Source organism: Narcine bancroftii, chromosome 12 (assembly GCF_036971445.1).
Source record: "Narcine bancroftii isolate sNarBan1 chromosome 12, sNarBan1.hap1, whole genome shotgun sequence".
NCBI classification, from domain to species: Eukaryota; Metazoa; Chordata; class Chondrichthyes; order Torpediniformes; family Narcinidae; genus Narcine; species Narcine bancroftii.
This window is the reverse complement of record NC_091480.1, coordinates 5,192,682-5,211,013: the sequence shown is the minus strand read 5'-3', so window position 1 is coordinate 5,211,013 and position 18,332 is coordinate 5,192,682. Positions and strand designations below refer to the sequence as shown.

Genomic DNA, 18,332 nt, shown 5'->3' with positions numbered 1-18,332 from the left:
CAAAATATCTATTAATGAGGCAACCTCTACTGCTTCCTTGGGGAGAGAGTTCCATCTCTGTCCAGACCTTTGGCTGCAAGGTCCAAATTACTGTCCTAAATCTTGTCTTCCGAATCTTGAGAACCTATTTCCTAGTTCTAGTCCAGTGCTCAGTGTAGAGCGCGTCAAAAGAATCAAAGGCGTGTTGATCCAAACCAAGGCTTTTATTAACTAGAAGACTGGAGCGTATCACATGTAGGTCAACCAGTCCAGAATGACCTGGTCTGGCTCGGAGCAACCCTTTAAGACTTGTCAGTAGGTGTGGCTACGCTCTCAGCCAATCTCAGTCATTCTACACTACAATCTGTACATATACACATAGGTGATAGAATCCGTACTATTGCACTCAGTTTTTGCTAAGCTGAATTTGATTAAGTGCTGTGTCACAGAGTGATGATTTATTATAGCATTTTTAGATCTTCAGAATTAATGCTCACAGGTGCACACCATCATACTTAAAGAAGGACATTTGCACCAGCTGAGTAGCGTGTGTTGCCAAGAACATTCCCCAGCAATGAATTGCTGCTGGTTTGGTTTGGAGTCATGGGATAAAGCAGGAATATGACACCATTCTTACCCATAAAAGGTTTCTATCTCCATCTTTGTACAATGCCACAGAAAATTCATTATTGATATTTAAATAAGAGGGATAATTGTTTAATCTTCCAGTCTTCTCTATTTCTACATAGTAAATTCCTGGTAAAAGAAGTAAACAAGACCATAACTGCAACCATTTAAGGTCCTCTAGACCCATTGAATAAATTCATCTTGTTATGTGAGATCAACTTATACAGACCACAAGAGTCCAACCTCTATTTCAGGTTTGGTTTGGTTTAGTTCATTGATCTTAGTATCTGGCATTTCCAGAATTGTTATTAAACCCACAAAAACCATTCTCCTTGTAACTTAATCACTGGAAAACTTCCTACCTACCACAGCCTTTAATTGGAGATTTAAAAAAAGGACAAGTAGTAAGATCAAGACAACAAACATTCATATAAAGACTTACATTACAGAGCCCTGCAAGTGGTGAAGCACATTTGATATAGAGTTATAGATGTAATGCAGGATATGATAATAGGTTTATTATCATACACATTGTACAAATGTACTAAATTTGTTACTTGCTGCAGGTGAACAGGTACTTTGTTTAAAAAAGACAAAAACAATTAAGAAAAATACATGGAAGCTAATTTATACACACTTCACTCCCACAAACAGCAATGTGATAATTTGTTATAATGAGGGAACAACATTAGTCAAGACAGCAAGAGAACTCCCTGATCTTTTACAAAATAGAGCCACTAAATTTTACATTAACCTGAAAGAGCAGTTCTGAACTAGGTTTAATATAATGTCCAAAAGATAACAGCTCTGACAATATTATACAAAAGTGTTAGTCTAGATTATCTCCGCAGTTCCCTGGAATGTAAATTCAACTTGTACCTTTTGATTCAAGGGTAAATTTAACAAGTGAGCCAAGGTTGACAAACATAATCAGAATTATAATTTTGATAAGCAACTTGGGCAACCATAGAACTTTAGCTTTAAAAACTAACAAAGGAAAATCAATAACTTGCCCTGCAGAAAACTATGCATCTATTTTATTGTGTGACACAAGATACACAATTGCCTGTAAAACAGCTGGTTTCCAAATAGTGAGCAATGTCACAGATGTTCCACCAATTTATCAAAACTACAAGGAGTGTGCACTTCTGTATTTGAAGTAAAACTTTATCCATGATGTTTCTTTCTTTGGCTTGGCTTCGCGGATGAAGATTTATGGAGGGGGTAAATGTTTAATCATCAGTAAAACAACAATTTAAACAAATATTTGTAAAATTTCATTTTCATCTCTGCAATTTATACATTTAGAGAACAAGAAAACTGCTTGAATTTGTGGTTTGTTCCCACTCAAAAAATCCATCATAAAATTCCTAACAATGTGGCAAACCGTGCCACTCCATTATCAAACCGGTGTCCGTAGTTGTGGACCCTCTCAGGATCAGGAGTTCTTGATGGCCGGGGACACCAAGAACTCTGGGAGGCACAGCACATGTCTTCAGAGGTCAGGTAATTGCGATAAGCGCATCAACTGTAATTTTTTAACTCCCGTGAAAATTCCATTAAATAGTTCGCAGGCAACTTCTATTGTGCTTTATTCACTGCACCAGTTGCTACATTGGTGACCCCGATGGTCCAAACAACATTTTGGACCTCACTCTGGATGTGTAGAATGCCGTTGCATCTCAAATTTCCAGTAATTTGGACCTTACAGCCAAAGGTCTGGATCGAATAGGCCAAGGCCCAGTTCCATCTACGCTAGATTAATGCTGACGCAACCAAGTACTACTATATTATTGCATCGCTGGACCAAGACACCATGGGGGCATATTGTTGATTTCTTACACCAGCCTCCAGCCAACGACAGGTTCATGAGATGGCCAGAGGTTATCCCGTTTTCCGACACCTCCACCTCAGCTTATGCGAGAGCCCTCATCACCAATTGGATATCGCGTTTCGGATTACCCATGAACATCTCCTCTGACAGAGAAGCTCAGTTAACATGCAGGTTATGGTCCACAATCGCACAGTTGCTGGGCATGCAACTGCATTGAAAGATGGCCCATTATTCCCAATCCAATGGTGAAATGGAACATTTTCACTGTCGAATGAAATTGGCTCTCATGTCACGTCTTAAGGGACTGGATTGGATCGATGAACTGCCTTGGATATTTTTAGGTATCTGTACTGCACCAAAGGAAGATCTGGCTACATCCTCTGCAGAATTGATTAATGGAGCCCCCCCACCCCCCCAACCCAACAGTCTCAGGGGATTTTATTCTGGCAGCACATGGGCAGCAGGAATCTCCCACTTCAGTATTCACATGCTTAAGGGAGAAGGTGGGTACAATGGTGCCTCTCCCAGCCATCCAACATGGATCTATGGCTTCATTCATTCTGCCTGAACTTATGTATTCCTATGCAGGGATGTGGACAAGACACTGTTGCAACGGCCATATGAAAGTCCTTTCAAGGCAAGAAACAGTTTCAGTAGATCGCCTTAAGGTGGCATATGTGGACCTAAATCAGCTGGTACGGGTGGCATGCCCCTGGTGCACTGGACATCCGCTGGCCTATTCTAGCCGTATAGGTGTGACTACGGTATCACCTCCGAACACTAGTTCTGGGGGGGGTGGGGAAGGGATTATGTGTGAACCGTGGCAATCCATTATCAAACCAGGGTCCTGCAGGATCAGGAGTTCCCGGTATCCGACGGGTGATGTGGAGGGGGATAAAGAACTTCGGGAGGCACATTACTTCAGAGATCGAGTGATTGTGATAGCGCGCCAACTATAATTATTTAAACTCCTGCAAATATTCTATTAAACAGTTCCGTTGATTCTGCTCCCAGACAACTTCTGCACTGCACCACTTGCTACAACATACTATTAACATTTAAATTGTACATTACAGAATAATTGGACTTGAAAAGTCAGCTTTTGAGATTAAGAAGCTGATTTACTATCATTACCTGAAAGCCTTGGCCTCCCACAGAATTTGAAGAAGACACTATGTTCCAGAGGAATTCCTCGGATTCAGGGAGAGAATGCATTTTGAACATGTGCAGGATTTTCAGACTGCACATCTGCTGGATGCCATCACTGGATATGAACGTCACACTCCCTCTGTGCTTTGAAACAAGCTGAAAAATTTTTTTTAAATATTATTAACTGCTAACCTAATGTAGTGCCAATTAAAAATATTAGCAGCCTTTCTAATTTCTTCTGACAATTTTAATACCCAAATTCTACAACCCAAAGTAGACACATTCCATTAATACAGTCATTATTTTTTCTTGTTTTCCCACACCCAACTTGCCCACACTCTTAGATCAGGCTCAAGGTGAATCATCCATGCAAGAAAAGAATAAACATACTCTGCAAAATTAGCACGGGAATAATACAAAACATAACTGAAACCCAATCAATAAGACTGCTTTCAGTAAAAATTTAAACTGATTGTGAGAATCATATGCACGTATAATCCTTTCACTGTGAACCTCGCACAAGACACTTAATTCCCACCAAAGTAGGGAGCTGCAATCATTACAAGGTAGCTCTACCTGGAATAAGTTGTGGATGACCAAGAACACCTTCTCAATTTGGAATCCAAGAATTGCAGCAAAAAAAAAGTGCAGTGAGGAAATTAAGGTAAGGCATTTGCAAGAGGTGGATTTTGACTGCTTGCAATGTTGGTATGAGATACAACAAGTAACATTACAAGCCTCAGGACTCAATATGGAAATCAGAAATTTCATTCAATTAACCTCCAAATTTTTATCTACAATGTTAACTCAAATTTTGTTTCCACAGATTAGGTATTTCTAGCATCCTATTTTACTTCAGATTTCCATTAACTGCCGTTGTCTCCAATTTCAACATTGCTTTTTTTTCTCTTCTGCTCATTCTCTTGCAGGTTTCAGATGTATTGTCAGACTATATACATGACATTACATACAACCTTGAGATTCCTTTTCCTGCAAGCAAAGCAGAATTACTACTTATTGGTAGTGCAAAAAAAACTGTACACAGCATATATATGCAAACATATTGTTATAGAGTTCTGTTTTGTGTATTGGCCAATGTGTTGTATGGTTTTGTTAAAAAATGACAGTTTGCCTTAGAGAGCCAAGGTGAAGGTGGACTGCTGAAAGAGTGGGAGACAGACTGAGCATGTGCAGAAAATGATCTAATAATTTCTGGACTTGGACGATAAACCACCACTGAGTGGTGCTGTGGAGTAGAAGGAGGCCCAGAGCATGAGTCATGGTCTGGAGGACAGTTTAGAATGTTGGGATTTCAAAAAGGATGAATATTCCGAAGGCAGCCTGAAGGATCCAGACCAAGCCATGGTTCCTCTCTCTGCAAGCAACACAAAACAACTTCAAATTTTGTGCTCTCTCTCAAAGATCTCTTGGTTTCAGTTTACCAAACAAACTGAATTTTGTTCATGATCTTTGCTTCAGTTGAGATCGAAGTTTTGTGAGTCTTGTGTGTTTTGTGTCTAAGTTTTTCTGTGGGCTGGTTGGAAATATAACTTAGACTTTAATTACATATGTTATATTTAGGCTGGGGAATTTACCAGTTTTACACTGTTATAGAAATTTGCATAGTCACCAATGGGCATTATTATAAAAGGGGGATTTTGAATTAAAGTTTGAAGGTGAATTTTTGTTAATAAAGTAATTGTTCATCTTTACCCTTGTGTGATATACCTTCTTTGTGGTTGCTGGTTTGATCTTGTAACAATATAAAGAACTATAAACAGGTAACAAATGTAAACAAACTGACTGTGCAATAGAGAGAATTTAAAAAATCAATCAAGTGAAAAGGTAAATGTCCTGATTGAGTCTGTTGTTGAAGACTTTGATGGTGGAGGGGAAGCAGCTGTTCCTGACCTGAAGGTGTGAGTCTTGTGGCACTGATACATCTTTCCTGATGGCAGCAGCAAGAACAGAGCATGTGCTGGGTGGTGTGGATCCTTGATGATCATTGGTGCTTTCGGATGGCAACGTTCCCTTCCAGATGTTCTCGATAATGGGAAGAGCTTTGCCTGTGATGTCCTGGGCTGTGTCCACAACTTTTTGCAGGGCTTTATGCTCAGGGGCATTGGTGTCCCAATACCAGACACTGATGCAGCCGATCAGCACACTTTCCACCACACATCTGTAGAAATTTGCCAGGGATTCTGGTGTCATATCAAACTTCTTCATACTCCTGAGTAAGTGGAGACGCTGACGTGCTTTCATTTGTGATACCATTAGTTCAGGAAATATCCTCTGAGATAGTGACTCCTAAGAACTTAATTATCACTGGATTGTACTTCTCTGGCTTTCCCTTCCTGAAGTCAACAATCAGCTCCTTAGTTTTGGTGACATTGAGTGCAAGGTTGTTGTTGGTGCACCATTCAGTCAGGATTTCAACCTACCTCCTGTATGCAAACTCATTACCATTCTTTGGGTAGCACAATTAGCGCAACACTGTTACAGTGCCAGTGATCTGAATCTAGGTTTGAATCCTGTGCTTTCTGTAAGAAGTTTGTAAGTTCTCCCCATGTCTTTGTGGGTTTTCCCCCAGGAACTGCAGTTTCTTCCCATTCTTCAAAACGCACCGGGGTTGTAGGTTAATTGGGTACAATTGGGCATAGGGTCCTGGGCCAAAATGGCCCGTTATTGTCCTATATGACTAAATTTAAAATTTAATCTAAATTTATCTAACCCACTACTATGGTATCATCGGAAAATTAGTAAATGGTACTGAGCCACACAGTCGTAGGTGTAAAGTGAATAGAGGAGGGGGCTAAGAACACAGCCCTATGATGCTCCAGTACTGATGTAGTAGCACAGTCAGTGTTGCTTGATGCTTTTTGCAGCCTTTGACAATTTACATTGCATCAACTCAATCAGCTGCATTTGGGGTGGGGAAACTAATGGGTTGTCTTTTGACAGGTAGTTAGTTAGCATTATTGTGCTAAATATATCAGGCAGGCATCAGGATATATCTGGGCCCTGGGGGTTCTGTAGAAGAGGTGAGAATTGATTCCTGTCTGGGAGATTTGTTAGCTTTAAAACTTTCAACCTGTTCTTTAGAAGCTACTGATTGACTAAAACCTATGCTGGGTTTTTTTTTAAATACAATTTTTGTAGCTATCTTATAAACACAACTTTCTACATTTCTAAGAACACAACCCTGTGGTGCTCCAGTACTGATGGAGATTGTGGAAGAGATGTTCTTACCAATCCTAACTGATTGTCGTCTGGAGGTGAGGAAATCCATGATCCAATTACACAGTGAGGTGTTCAGTCCCAGGTCTTGGAGTTTGTTGATTTTTGAGGGGATGATGCTGGTATTAAATGCTGAACTGTAGTCGATAAAGAGCAGTTCAGATGTGCCGGGAGTTTGTGTAGAGCCAGTGAGATGACATATACCGTTGACCTGTTTCTACGACAGGCGAAATAGAACATATCCATGTCACCGCTCAGACTGGAGCTGATCTGCTTCATCACCAGCCTTTTTCAAAACACTTCATCACTGTTGATGTGCTACTGGCAGATAGTCATTAAGGCAGATTACTGCACTCTTCTTGATGCCCGTTTGAAACAGTTGGGTACCACACCCTTTTGGAGTGAGATATTGAAGTTATCCATATACATCTTCAATATTGGTAAGTTGGTCAGCACAGATTTTTACTACTCGGCCAGATATCCAGGCTGACCTACTATTCTACTCCAGCAACTGCCTAGAATTTCCCTATTGCAATAACTCAATTTTTCTCAGTTCCATGTACTTAAATAGTCTCTTAAAAGGTTCTATTGTACCTGCTCCACCACCATTGCAGACAGCATATTTTATTCATCCATCATTGAGTGAAAAAACGAACCTCTTGCATTTCCGCTCCCCCCCCCCCCGTACCAAACACCTTACAACTATGCCCTCAAATGTTAACTCTATCAGCTCTGGGGAAAAAGCCATCATCTTATAAATAATCTTATACTATTGCATCTGTTTCAACTATTACCCTTGGCAGCTCATTCCAGACCACTACCACTTTGTAAAAACAAATTGGCTTGCACATTTTTAACCTTTTCCCCACTCCCTAAATGCATGTCCTTTACACTGGGAAAAAGATTCTGACTTTCCATCCTATCAATGCCTCATAATATTATGAACTATCAGATCTCCTCTCACCCTCCATTGCTCCACAGAAAACAACTGTGTTTCCATCCTCTCATTATAGTTCATTCCCTCTAATCCTGTTATATCTCTTCTGCACCTTCTCCAAAGACTCCACACTCATCCTGTAGTTTTATATAGGGCAATATGACTTTCCTACTCTTATTCTCAATGCCCTGCCACATGAAGGTCAGCATTCCATACGCCTTCTTTACTACCTTATCTACTTGTGTGGCCATTTTCAGCAAATGCTGTTTTTGGACCCCCTGATCCACCTGTATATTAATGATGTTAACGATTCTGCCATTAATTGTTCACTAACCCCAACCAACCAATTTTCCCTTGCAACCGCTGCAACCGTGTCTGCCTGTCCCACATCGGACTTGTCAGCCACAAACGAGCCTGCAGCTGACGTGGACATTACCCCTCCATAAATCTTCGTCCGCGAAGCCAAGCCAAAGAAAATCCCTGTGCTTTAACTGCCCAAAATGCAACATCTCACATTTGGAAAGATTAAACTCTATCTGCCATTTTTCTGCTCATATCTTAACAAAGAATCTCCCAGAATAAAATTCATTGAAATTCCCAAATGGTATTTGAGCAGAATTTGTTGACGTTCAATTTTTACTTAAATAGTTATACAAAAAAACTTAAGGGGCACACTGTGTTTATTACCCAGAGGCTTCCCTTTGTTACAATATGCTTCTTCTAAATGCTAAGAAGGAGATAAGGAAAAAAATGAGATGGCACATTAGCACAATACTGTTACAGCACCAGCAATTGGAGCTGGGCTTCGAATCCTGCACTGTCTGTAAGGAGTTTCTATTTTTTCCCCATGTTAGCGAGCGTGGGTTTTCCCCAGGGGCTCTGGTTTCCTCCCACCATTCAAAGACGCACTGGGGGTTGTAGGCTAATTGGGAGTAACTGGGCAACATGGGCTTGTGGGCCGAAAGGGCCTGTTACCATGCTGTATGTCTAACACTAAAATTTAAAAAAATATCCAGGGGCATGGATATACTGTGTCTGCAGACTGTAAATATTATTGTGGTCTGAGCATCCAAATAGAAAGTAATTAGCAGAGGAAAATGTCAAGAACTGGGCCATGGAAATGGACCTGACTTGTGATAGCTCAAAATAAAAGCCAGATTCAATGGTCTTCAACCAACTAACTCATACCAAGTGATAAACTGTATGTACTGTTCCAATGTAATAAACAGTTTCTGTTTTTAAAATCGGTATCCGTAAATCAATTTTGTCCTTAAGTCAAAAATTACACAAAAATCACTCCAGTGATACTGTACCAAATTCTACACATCCCACTAGGCAATTAGAATTAACTGTCAGTCATTCTACAAGGATAACAAAAACAATAATTAGAGCCTGTAAAATGTCTTTAACGGAGCAATATAATATAAAGAAATTAATAGGAGCTGTATCAAATCCTTTTATATTAACTATTGCTTTACCAGATTACCTTGCAGCCAACAAACACAAAGATAACAGGTGAAGAGAACATAGTGCAAGTGAGAATACAAGCAATAGAAATAACTTCATTTATGGAAGGAAGAGGTAAAGATTTCATCCAAGAATAGATTGAAATAGTCAAGACCAGATGTAACAAAGGTATGGGTGAGGGTTTCAGTACCATGACAGAGTTAAGCAACATAAAGGAAGTGGCAGAAAAAGTCAATTCTAGTGATCATATTGAAATGCCATTCAAAGTTTACAAGAAATAAAACCATTTACCGGTAGATCCTTGGGCCTGGTGCACCATACAGTAATTCTGTAATATAAAGGTTGATCTTTTACCTTGGTAACACTTTACCTATATCCCTTAATTTTCTGAAGGAATAATATCTATCAAGTCAGAGTATACTGATTAACAGAGCCTTAAAAACATTCTTGCACAGAGAATTCTAAAGAGTCATTACAACAAAATACCTTCTTGTTTTCATGCCGAATGGCTGGACCTTAATTCTGAGACCATATCCTCAAAATTTTTGGCAAACCAGGGAAAACATACTAGCTGGTCACATACGATTTTTGAATATATCAATATGTGATATCACCATATTTTTCCAAACTGTGGAAAACCTACCAAATCGCTGCAATTCTAACAAATCCTTGATACTAGGAATCAATCTGCTGATTGATTCTCCTCTGCACGCCTTCTCTTCTTTGGCTTGGGTTCGCGGACGAAGATTTATGGAGGGGTAAAGTCCACGTCAGCTGCAGGCTCGTTTGTGGCTGACAAGTTTGATGCGGGACAGTCAGACACGGTTGCAGCGGTTGCAAGGGAAAATTGGTTGGTTGGGGTTGGTTGTTGGGTTTTTCCTCCTTTGTCTTTTGATAGTGAGGTGGGCTCTGCGGTCTTCTTCAAAGGAGGTTGCTGCCTGCCGAACTGTGAAGCGCCAAGATGCACGGTTTGAGGCGATATCAGCTCACTGGCGGTGGTCAATGTGGCAGGCACCAAGAGCTTTCTTTAGGCAGTCCTTGCACCTCTTCTTTGGTGCACCTCTGTCTCGGTGGCCAATGGAGAGCTTGCCATATAACACGATCTTGGGAAGGCGATGGTCCTCCATTCTGGAAACGTTACCTACCCAGCGCAGTTTGATCTTCAGCAGCGTGGATTTGATGCTGTCGGCCTCTGCCATCTCGAGTACTTCGATGTTGGAGATGAAGTCGCTCCAATGAATGTTGAGGATGGAGCGGAGACAACACTGGTGGAAGCGTTCTAGGAGCCGTAGGTGATGCCAGTAAAGGATTCCTTCTAATGCAAATGTATCCTTCTATTGTTAGGGAGACAGCACCTAATCACATTATTTCACTATTATTTTCTGTGTCTTGTAATCACTCCTTTAATAGAATATTTCTGAAGAGTTTTTTTTGTAATTAATTTTCATTCTTGTCTTGATAGTGGCACTGTTTTAGCAGCATCTATTTACAGGGCAGTCAAATGACAGTAAATGGAACCTTAAATCTATGTGAGAGAATGTTCCTTTTCATCCCCCATTGTTTTGGATGAACAGGCTGCCCATACTCACATCTGACTATGGCCTCATACTATCCTACAAGACTACTCATAAACCAGCCCCCCCACATCTCCATCGGGCACACAAAACTCAAAATGGTCAACCAGTTTACCTATCTCGGCTGCACCATTTCATCAGATGCAAGGATCGACAATGAGATAGACAACAGACTCGCCAAGGCAAATAGCGCCTTTGGAAGACTACACAAAAGAGTCTGGAAAAACAACCAACTGAAAAACCTCACAAAGATAAGCGTATACAGAGCCGTTGTCATACCCACACTCCTGTTCGGCTCCGAATCATGGGTCCTCTACCGGCATCACCTACGGCTCCTAGAACGCTTCCACCAGCGTTGTCTCCGCTCCATCCTCAACATCCATTGGAGCGCTTTCATCCCTAACGTCGAAGTACTCGAAATGGCAGAGGTCGACAGCATCGAGTCCACGCTGCTGAAGATCCAGCTGCGCTGGGTGGGTCACATCTCCAGAATGGAGGACCATCGCCTTCCCAAGATCGTGTTATATGGTGAGCTCTCCACTGGCCACCGTGACAGAGGTGCACCAAAGAAAAGGTACAAGGACTGCCTAAAGAAATCTCTTGGTGCCTGCCACATTGACCACCGCCAGTGGGCTGATATCGCCTCAAACCGTGCATCTTGGCGCCTCACAGTTTGGCGGGCAGCAACCTCCTTTGAAGAGGAGTGCAGAGCCCACCTCACTGACAGAAGGTAAAGGAGGAAGGGCCCAACACCCAACCCCAACCAACCAATTTTCCCCTGCAGCCGCTGCAACCGTGTCTGCCTGTCCCGCATTGGACTTGTCAGCCACAAACGAGCCTGCAGCTGACGTGGACTTTTACCCCCTCCATGGGTCTTCGTCCGCGAAGCCAAGCCATCTGGGCACTTTCCAACCAGATGGCATTAACATTGACTTCTCCGATTTCTGTTAACCTACTCTCTGTTCTCCCTCCCTTCCATTTCCCCCTGTCTTCTTTCCTTCAGCTCTCCACCCCCCCCTTTCCCACTCCATTCACAGTCTTCCTATCCCCATTTGCTGGTGTCCCTTCCCTCCCTTATCTTCTATTACCTCCTGCCTGTGGGAGCATGCTCCTCCCCTACCATTTTTTTCAGCACCTGCCTACATTTTGCTTGAACCTTACATAGAACGCTACAGGCCCTTTGGATCTTGATGTTGTGCTGTCCCATATATTCCTTAAATAAAAAGAACTAAACATTCCCTATCCCATAACCTATTTTTCCTTCATCCATGTAAGTCTAAGAGTCTATTAAATGTATAGACTTCAACACCATTCATGGCAAAGCATTCCAGGCCCCCACAACTCTCAGTGTAAAAAAAACTTACCCCTGATGTCTCCCCTAAACTTCCTTCCCTTCACTTTGTGCTGACCCTCTGGTATTTGCTATTTCTGCTGTGGGTAAAAAGACACTGCCTATCCACTCTATCTATGCCTCCTATAATCTTGTAGACCTCTATTAAGTCTCCACTTAATAGTCCAAAGAGAGAAGTCCCAGCTCTGCTAATCTTGCCTCATAAGATTTATTTTCTAAAATAAGCTCAAGCCCAAAACTTTTGTTATTGCCAACATTTTGCTCAGACCTTGTTGGTTCTGTATCTTTATCTTTTCTATATAAAGGACACTGCTTGACCTGCTAAGTTTCTCCAGCATTGTGTTTTTACATCAATCAAAGTGACTGCACACTTACATGTCTTACTTTTTAAATATTTCCTCGCTCAATGACCTCATAGCTAACCCTTTGCCAACTACAGGTTCCATCCTTATTGAAACCTTCTCCTGAAAACCACTCTCCTTGCCCCCTGCGGCAAAGCTCTACCATTCCCAGGATCATCCAACTTCCCGCTCTCCCCTTGCTGTGCGTACTGGCATGGTACCCATCCGTTACAAACAGGTGACAACTAGTGCCAAAGAAACGTGTGGTAACCTGTCCACCTGACCAGTGGCACTCATATCAACAGTGAAGTGTTTTAAAAAGGCTAGTGTTGAAGCATATCAGCTCCTGTCTGAGTGGCGACATGGATCTGTTCCAATTCGCCTATTGTAGCAGCAGGTCTACAGTGAATGCCATCTCACTGATGCATGCATCAGGATGCTCTGGGACACTCATTACTCAGTAAAGGATGATAACAGTCTCAGAAAGACCCAAACAGAACAGAATTCCTCCCTACAGTGGATGCCATCCCACTGGCTCCACATAAAGCCCTGGAATAGCTGGACAGCAAAGATGTATCAGGATGCTCTTTAATGACTACAGTTCGGCATTTAACACCATCTTCCTCTCAAAAGTGATCAACACCCCATTTCCGAATTCAACACCCCATTGTGTAATTGGATCCTTGATTTACTTACCTACAGACCACAATCAGTGAGAAATGGTAAGAACATCTCCTCCACAAACTCCATCAGTACTGAAGCACCACAGTGCTGTGTTCTTAACCCTGCTCTACATCTAGGAATGTGTGGGTCAGTACAACAACAACACCATCTAGAAATTTGTCAACAATACCACAGTAATGCATTGTATAAAAAGAAGCAATGAATCAGCATACAGATGGGAAGTTGAAAACTTGTCCAAATGGTGCACCAACAATAACCTCGCACTTAAAGTCACCATAACCAAGGAGCTGATTGTTAACTTCAGGAAGGGAAAACCAGATAGTATGATCCAGTGATCATTGGGGAATCAGAGGTGGAGAGGGTGAGCAAATATAGGTTCTTAGGAGTCACTATCTCAGAGGATAGTTCCTGGAGCCAAGACACTAATGGCATTATGAAGAAAGTACGTCAGCACCTCTACTTCCTCAGGAGTTTACAGAGCTTTAGTATGACATAGGAAACCCTGGCAAATTTCTATAGAGCGTGTAGTGGAAAGTGTACTGATCGGCTGCATCAGTCTGGTATAGGGACACAAAAACCCCTGAGCATAATGCCCTGCAAAGTATAGTGGACACAGCCTAGGACATCATAGGCAAAACCCTCCCAACCGTCAAGATAACCTATAGGGAATGCTGCCGTCGGAGAGCAGCAGTAAATATCAAGGATCCACACCATCCAGCACATGCTCTGTTCTCACTGCTGCCATCAGGAAGGAGGTCTAGAGGCCACAAGACTCACACCACCAGGTTCAGGAACAGCTGCTTCATCTCCACCATCAAATTCCTCAACAGACTCAATCAGGACTCATTTAAGGGCTCTAACTTTTTCACTTTATTGATTTAAAAAAAATTCTCTCTATTGCAGTTTGTTTACATTTGTTATGTTTACAATTCTTTATATGTTTGCATATATATGCTGTGTACAGTTTTTTTGCATTACCAATAAGTAGTAATTCTGCTTTGCCGGCAGCAAAAGGAATCTCAGGGTGTGTATGGTCTGACAATAAATCTGAAATCTAAATCTAATTACCTCATAACTAAACCTTTGCCAGTCTGAATGCTCCATCATCACTGAAAGTTTCCTCCTAACAACCACTCTCCTCACTTCCTGGGGCAACTCTCCACAGTATTGGCTGTCCGGCCAACCCCTCTCCCCCAACCCACTCTGAAGTGCAATATGAAAAACACGGAGTTTGCGTGAGTTATCTACTGCATCTGGTCCTCCCTTTGTAGCATACTCAACATTGGAGTGACTGGGAGATTGCTTTGCCGAATCCGTGGGAGTTATCTACTGCATCCGGTGCTCCCTTTGTGGTCTTCTCTGCATCGAGAGACCGGATGCAGACTGAGAGATTACTTCGCTGAGCACCTTTGCTCTGTCTGCATCTGTATCTGGGACCTCCCAGTGTCCAACTTCAATGCTGCACCCACTCCCAGACTTATGTCTGTCCATGGCCTCGTGTGCTATCCCACCAAGACCACCCGTAAACTGGATGAACAACACTTGATTTTCCATCTGAGCACTCTCCAACTGGATAGCATTAACATCCACTTCTCTGCTCAACCCCATCCTTGTCTTCTTTCCTTCAGCTCTCATCTCCCTTTCCTCTCCATTCACGGAGCCATGCTTTCTCCGTTTGCTGGTGTGGCCTTCCTACCTTATCCACTATTACATCCTGCCTGTGGGAGCGTGCTCCTTCCTCTGCCCCCTTCTCCACCCCCATTTTGTTTGGGCACCTGCCTGCTCTAACCTTATATAGAACACTACAGCACAGTCCAGGCCCTTTGACCCTCGATGTTGTGCTGACCCATATATTCTTTAAAAAAAGTACTAAACACTCCTTCCTCGTAACTCTATTTTTCTTCCATCCATGTGCCTGTCTTTTCAATGCCCATGTTTCAGCCCCCACCATCCCTGTCCAGGCACCCACAACTGTAAAAAACTTACACCTGATCTCTCCCCCTAACTGCCCTCCTTCACTTTGTACACACATCCCCTGGTGTTTGCTGATCCTGCCTATGAAAACAGGTACCAGCTGTCCACCTTATCTTTGCCTCTCATAACCTTTTAAGTCTCCCCTCAGCCTTCCAAGATCCAAAGAGAAAAGTCCCAGGTCTGCTCACTTTGCCTCACAAGACTTATTTTCCAAAATGAATGGCCGAAGGCTGACACTTGGCCCACACCTTGATGAGGGGCTCAAGCCCTTATTTGTCTTGATCTTTTCTAGATAAAGGAAGGACACGGAGTTTCTCCAGCGTTGGGTTTTTACTTCATCAGGGTTTTACTTTTTTTGAAATTTCCTCGCTTGTTTGCCAATCATCTCATAACTAACCCTTTGGCAGGCGGTCTGATGCATCCTCATTGAAAACTCCCACTACAAGCGCTCTCCTCAGCCCCTCAGGCCAATGCTCCACCATCCACGGAATCGACCGCCATCTCCCCGCTCTCCCCTCCCAGTGAGCGCGCGTTCGCAGCCGTGCCCACCACGTGACCCCGCGAGCCAAGCAAGCGCCCCCTCGGCGGTTGGGGGTCTGATCAGCCATGCGCAAGCGCGAGGGAGCGAACCGTTGTTTCCGGCGGCGGGTTCCCGTATGTGAAGCGCCCCGTCCGATTCCCCCCACCCCCGCCTCACCGATCCCCGCTGCCAGCGAGCTCCGACCGCGGCGGAGATGGTGGATGGAGCGAGCGAGCGGCCGCACACCAGAGCACAGGAGCCGACCGCGACGTTAGTAGCGGGACGCCGAGCCCGGCCGCCAGCACCTTCCCCGGCGGCGGCAGGACGCCCACTCTCCCCATGGCGGCCCAGCAGCTGCGCGCCACCGAGGTTCACTGCGACGCCCGCGGCGACTGCAACCACGTCGCGGTCACGGTCCACAAGCAGAGCGGAGGCGAGTGGGAGCAGCCAGCGGCCGCGCCTCCCCACCCAGGCCCCGGGCCCACCAAGTACAGCATCTCGTCCAGTTGTAGCTCGGGAGAGTCAGTGAGGCGAGCGGCCCACAGCCCCCGCCGCCGCCGCCGCCGCCGCTTCCCACAGCTCTTCGAGCGGGCGTCAGGCAAGTGGTGGGACCCGGCTTTCGACTCCCGCAAACTCGAGGCGGCGTGTCTGGAGCGCTGCTTCCCGCAGACCCAGCGCCGCTTCAGGTACGCGCTGCTCTACCTCATGGTGGCCGCACTACTCTGGGCCATCTACTTCGGCTGCGTGGTGGACGAGGCGGCCCGCGGCCTGGCCGCCGCTTTCCTCGCGCCTGCCCTACTCTTCGTGCTCTGCTGCGCCGGCTTGCTGGCGGTCACCTTCAGCGGTCTGTACGCCCGGCACTACGTGCGCCTCTCCCTGCTCTTCACCGCGCTGGTCTTCGGCCTGTCGCTGGCCGCCCGTTTCCAGGGCGGCGGCCCAAGCGGTCACGGCTGCGGCTGGAACGAGAGCCAGGCCCCGCTGCCCTGCTGGACGCACCTGTCGCCCGTGGGGAGCTTCTCTATCTCGGTGGAGGTTTTGCTGCTGCTCTATACGGTCATGCCGCTGCCCCTCTACCTGTGCTTTCTCTTCGGCGTCTCCTACTCCGTGTTGTTCGAGTTGCTGGGCTACCACCTGGACAGCGTGGAGTGGCGGCGGAGCCCGGGATCGCAGCCCCTGGCGCTGGAGGCCCTGGCCAAGTTCTTCCTGCACGCCTGCGTCCACGCCGTGGGCATCCACCTGTTCACCATGTCGCAGGTGCGCTCCCGCACCACCTTCCTCAAGGTGGGCCAGTCCATAATGCATGGAAAGGACTTGGAGGTTGAGAAGGCGCTGAAGGAGCGCATGATCCACTCGGTGATGCCCAGGATGGTGGCCGACGAGCTGATGAAGCAAGGGGACGACGAGAGTGAGAACTCCTTCAAACGCTACTCGACGTCCAGCCCCAAGAGCAAGAAGAAGAAGACCTCCATTCAAAGGGCGCACCTCATCTTCAGGCCCTTTACCATGCAGCGCATGGAGCCCGTCAGCATCCTCTTCGCCGACATCGTGGGCTTCACCAAAATGAGCGCCAACAAGTCGGCCCACCTGCTGGTCGGCCTCCTCAACGACCTGTTCGGGCGCTTTGACCGCCTCTGTGAAGGCACAGGATGCGAGAAGATTAGCACCTTGGGCGACTGCTATTACTGCGTGGCCGGCTGCCCCGAGCCCCGCGCAGACCACGCGTACTATTGCATTGAAATGGGGCTGGGGATGATTCAGGCCATCGAGCAGTTCTGCCAAGAGAAGAGGGAGATGGTCAACATGAGGGTCGGGGTGCACACGGGCACCGTTCTCTGTGGCATATTGGGGATGAAACGCTTTAAGTTTGACGTTTGGTCCAACGACGTGAACTTGGCCAATCTGATGGAGCAGCTTGGGGTAGCCGGGAAGGTCCACCTGTCTGAGGTTACGGCCAGGTACCTGGACGAACGTTACGTGAAAGAGGATGGAAAAGTGATGGAAAGAGTTGGCACGCAAAGCATGGTGGCGGATCAGCTGAAAGGTAATTAACAGGTTTATATTCCTATCTGTCTCATAAAATGTTCCATGGGGTGAAGTTACTGTGCTAGGTCAGTAACTTTTGGTTGGTAGAAAAGGATTAGCCTTTATAGATTGGATCAAAGGTTCTGTTGACCTATGATAAAACGTTATGAGCTAAGAAATTGTTTTCTTTGTTAGCAGTCCACCCAACAAAGATTGTCATTTTACCAGTTTTCTCATTTTTAAAAAAATTGACTACAAAATATACAGAAAAAAATCATATTGGTTAAGAAATCGATCTTAAATTTTGCACTTATTTGCAGAAACGCGTACATATTTTGACAAAATATTTTATTTAATACTGAAAGCCTCCTCTAAAAGACCAAATTAATTTATGGATTAAAAAAAAATAAAATTACTGTCCTCCTATTGCTTGAGTTTTTAATCAATATATTTACATTTGTCAATTGCTTTTTTTCCTAAATTTAACCTAAAGATAATGTGCATTGTCAGTGTAATCTTGGTGTGATTCATGGAAAAATGTAATTGTAATCTTTTTTTCCATGAATGATTTTTTTCAGAGTTAGCTCTCAAAAAGATTATTTTTCTCTACACCCCTCATCTCGAGGTCATTGTATT

General features: G+C 44.4%; 2 protein-coding genes across 14 annotated transcripts in view; one reads left to right on the top strand and one right to left on the bottom strand.

Moving 5' to 3' along the window:
• LOC138746838 (zinc finger protein GLIS2-like) overlaps window positions 1-15,812 on the bottom strand; it is a 274,859-nt gene extending 259,047 nt beyond the window's left edge. Inside the window, exons 1-3 of one of the 3 annotated variants that reach the window (XM_069905370.1) lie at window positions 15,552-15,811; window positions 9,522-9,558; window positions 3,575-3,745 (exon numbers count right to left, since the gene is read on the bottom strand). The gene's annotated coding sequence lies outside the window, so the exon portion shown is untranslated. Of the gene's footprint in view, window positions 1-3,574; window positions 3,746-9,521; window positions 9,559-15,551 lie in introns of all 3 variants that reach the window. The other 2 variants (XR_011347148.1, XM_069905374.1) reach the window with 2 other exon arrangements.
• adcy9 (adenylate cyclase 9) overlaps window positions 15,673-18,332 on the top strand; it is a 96,821-nt gene continuing 94,161 nt past the window's right edge. For 3 of the 11 annotated variants that reach the window (XR_011347144.1, XR_011347145.1, XR_011347146.1), the window contains exon 1: window positions 15,709-17,715. Coding sequence is in view for 5 of the 11 variants with exons in the window: in XM_069905364.1 (XP_069761465.1) it covers window positions 16,014-17,715 (1,702 nt within the window). In the remaining 6 variants the exon portion in view is untranslated. Of the gene's footprint in view, window positions 17,716-18,332 lie in introns of all 11 variants that reach the window. The other 8 variants (XM_069905367.1, XM_069905366.1, XR_011347147.1 and 5 more) reach the window with 6 other exon arrangements.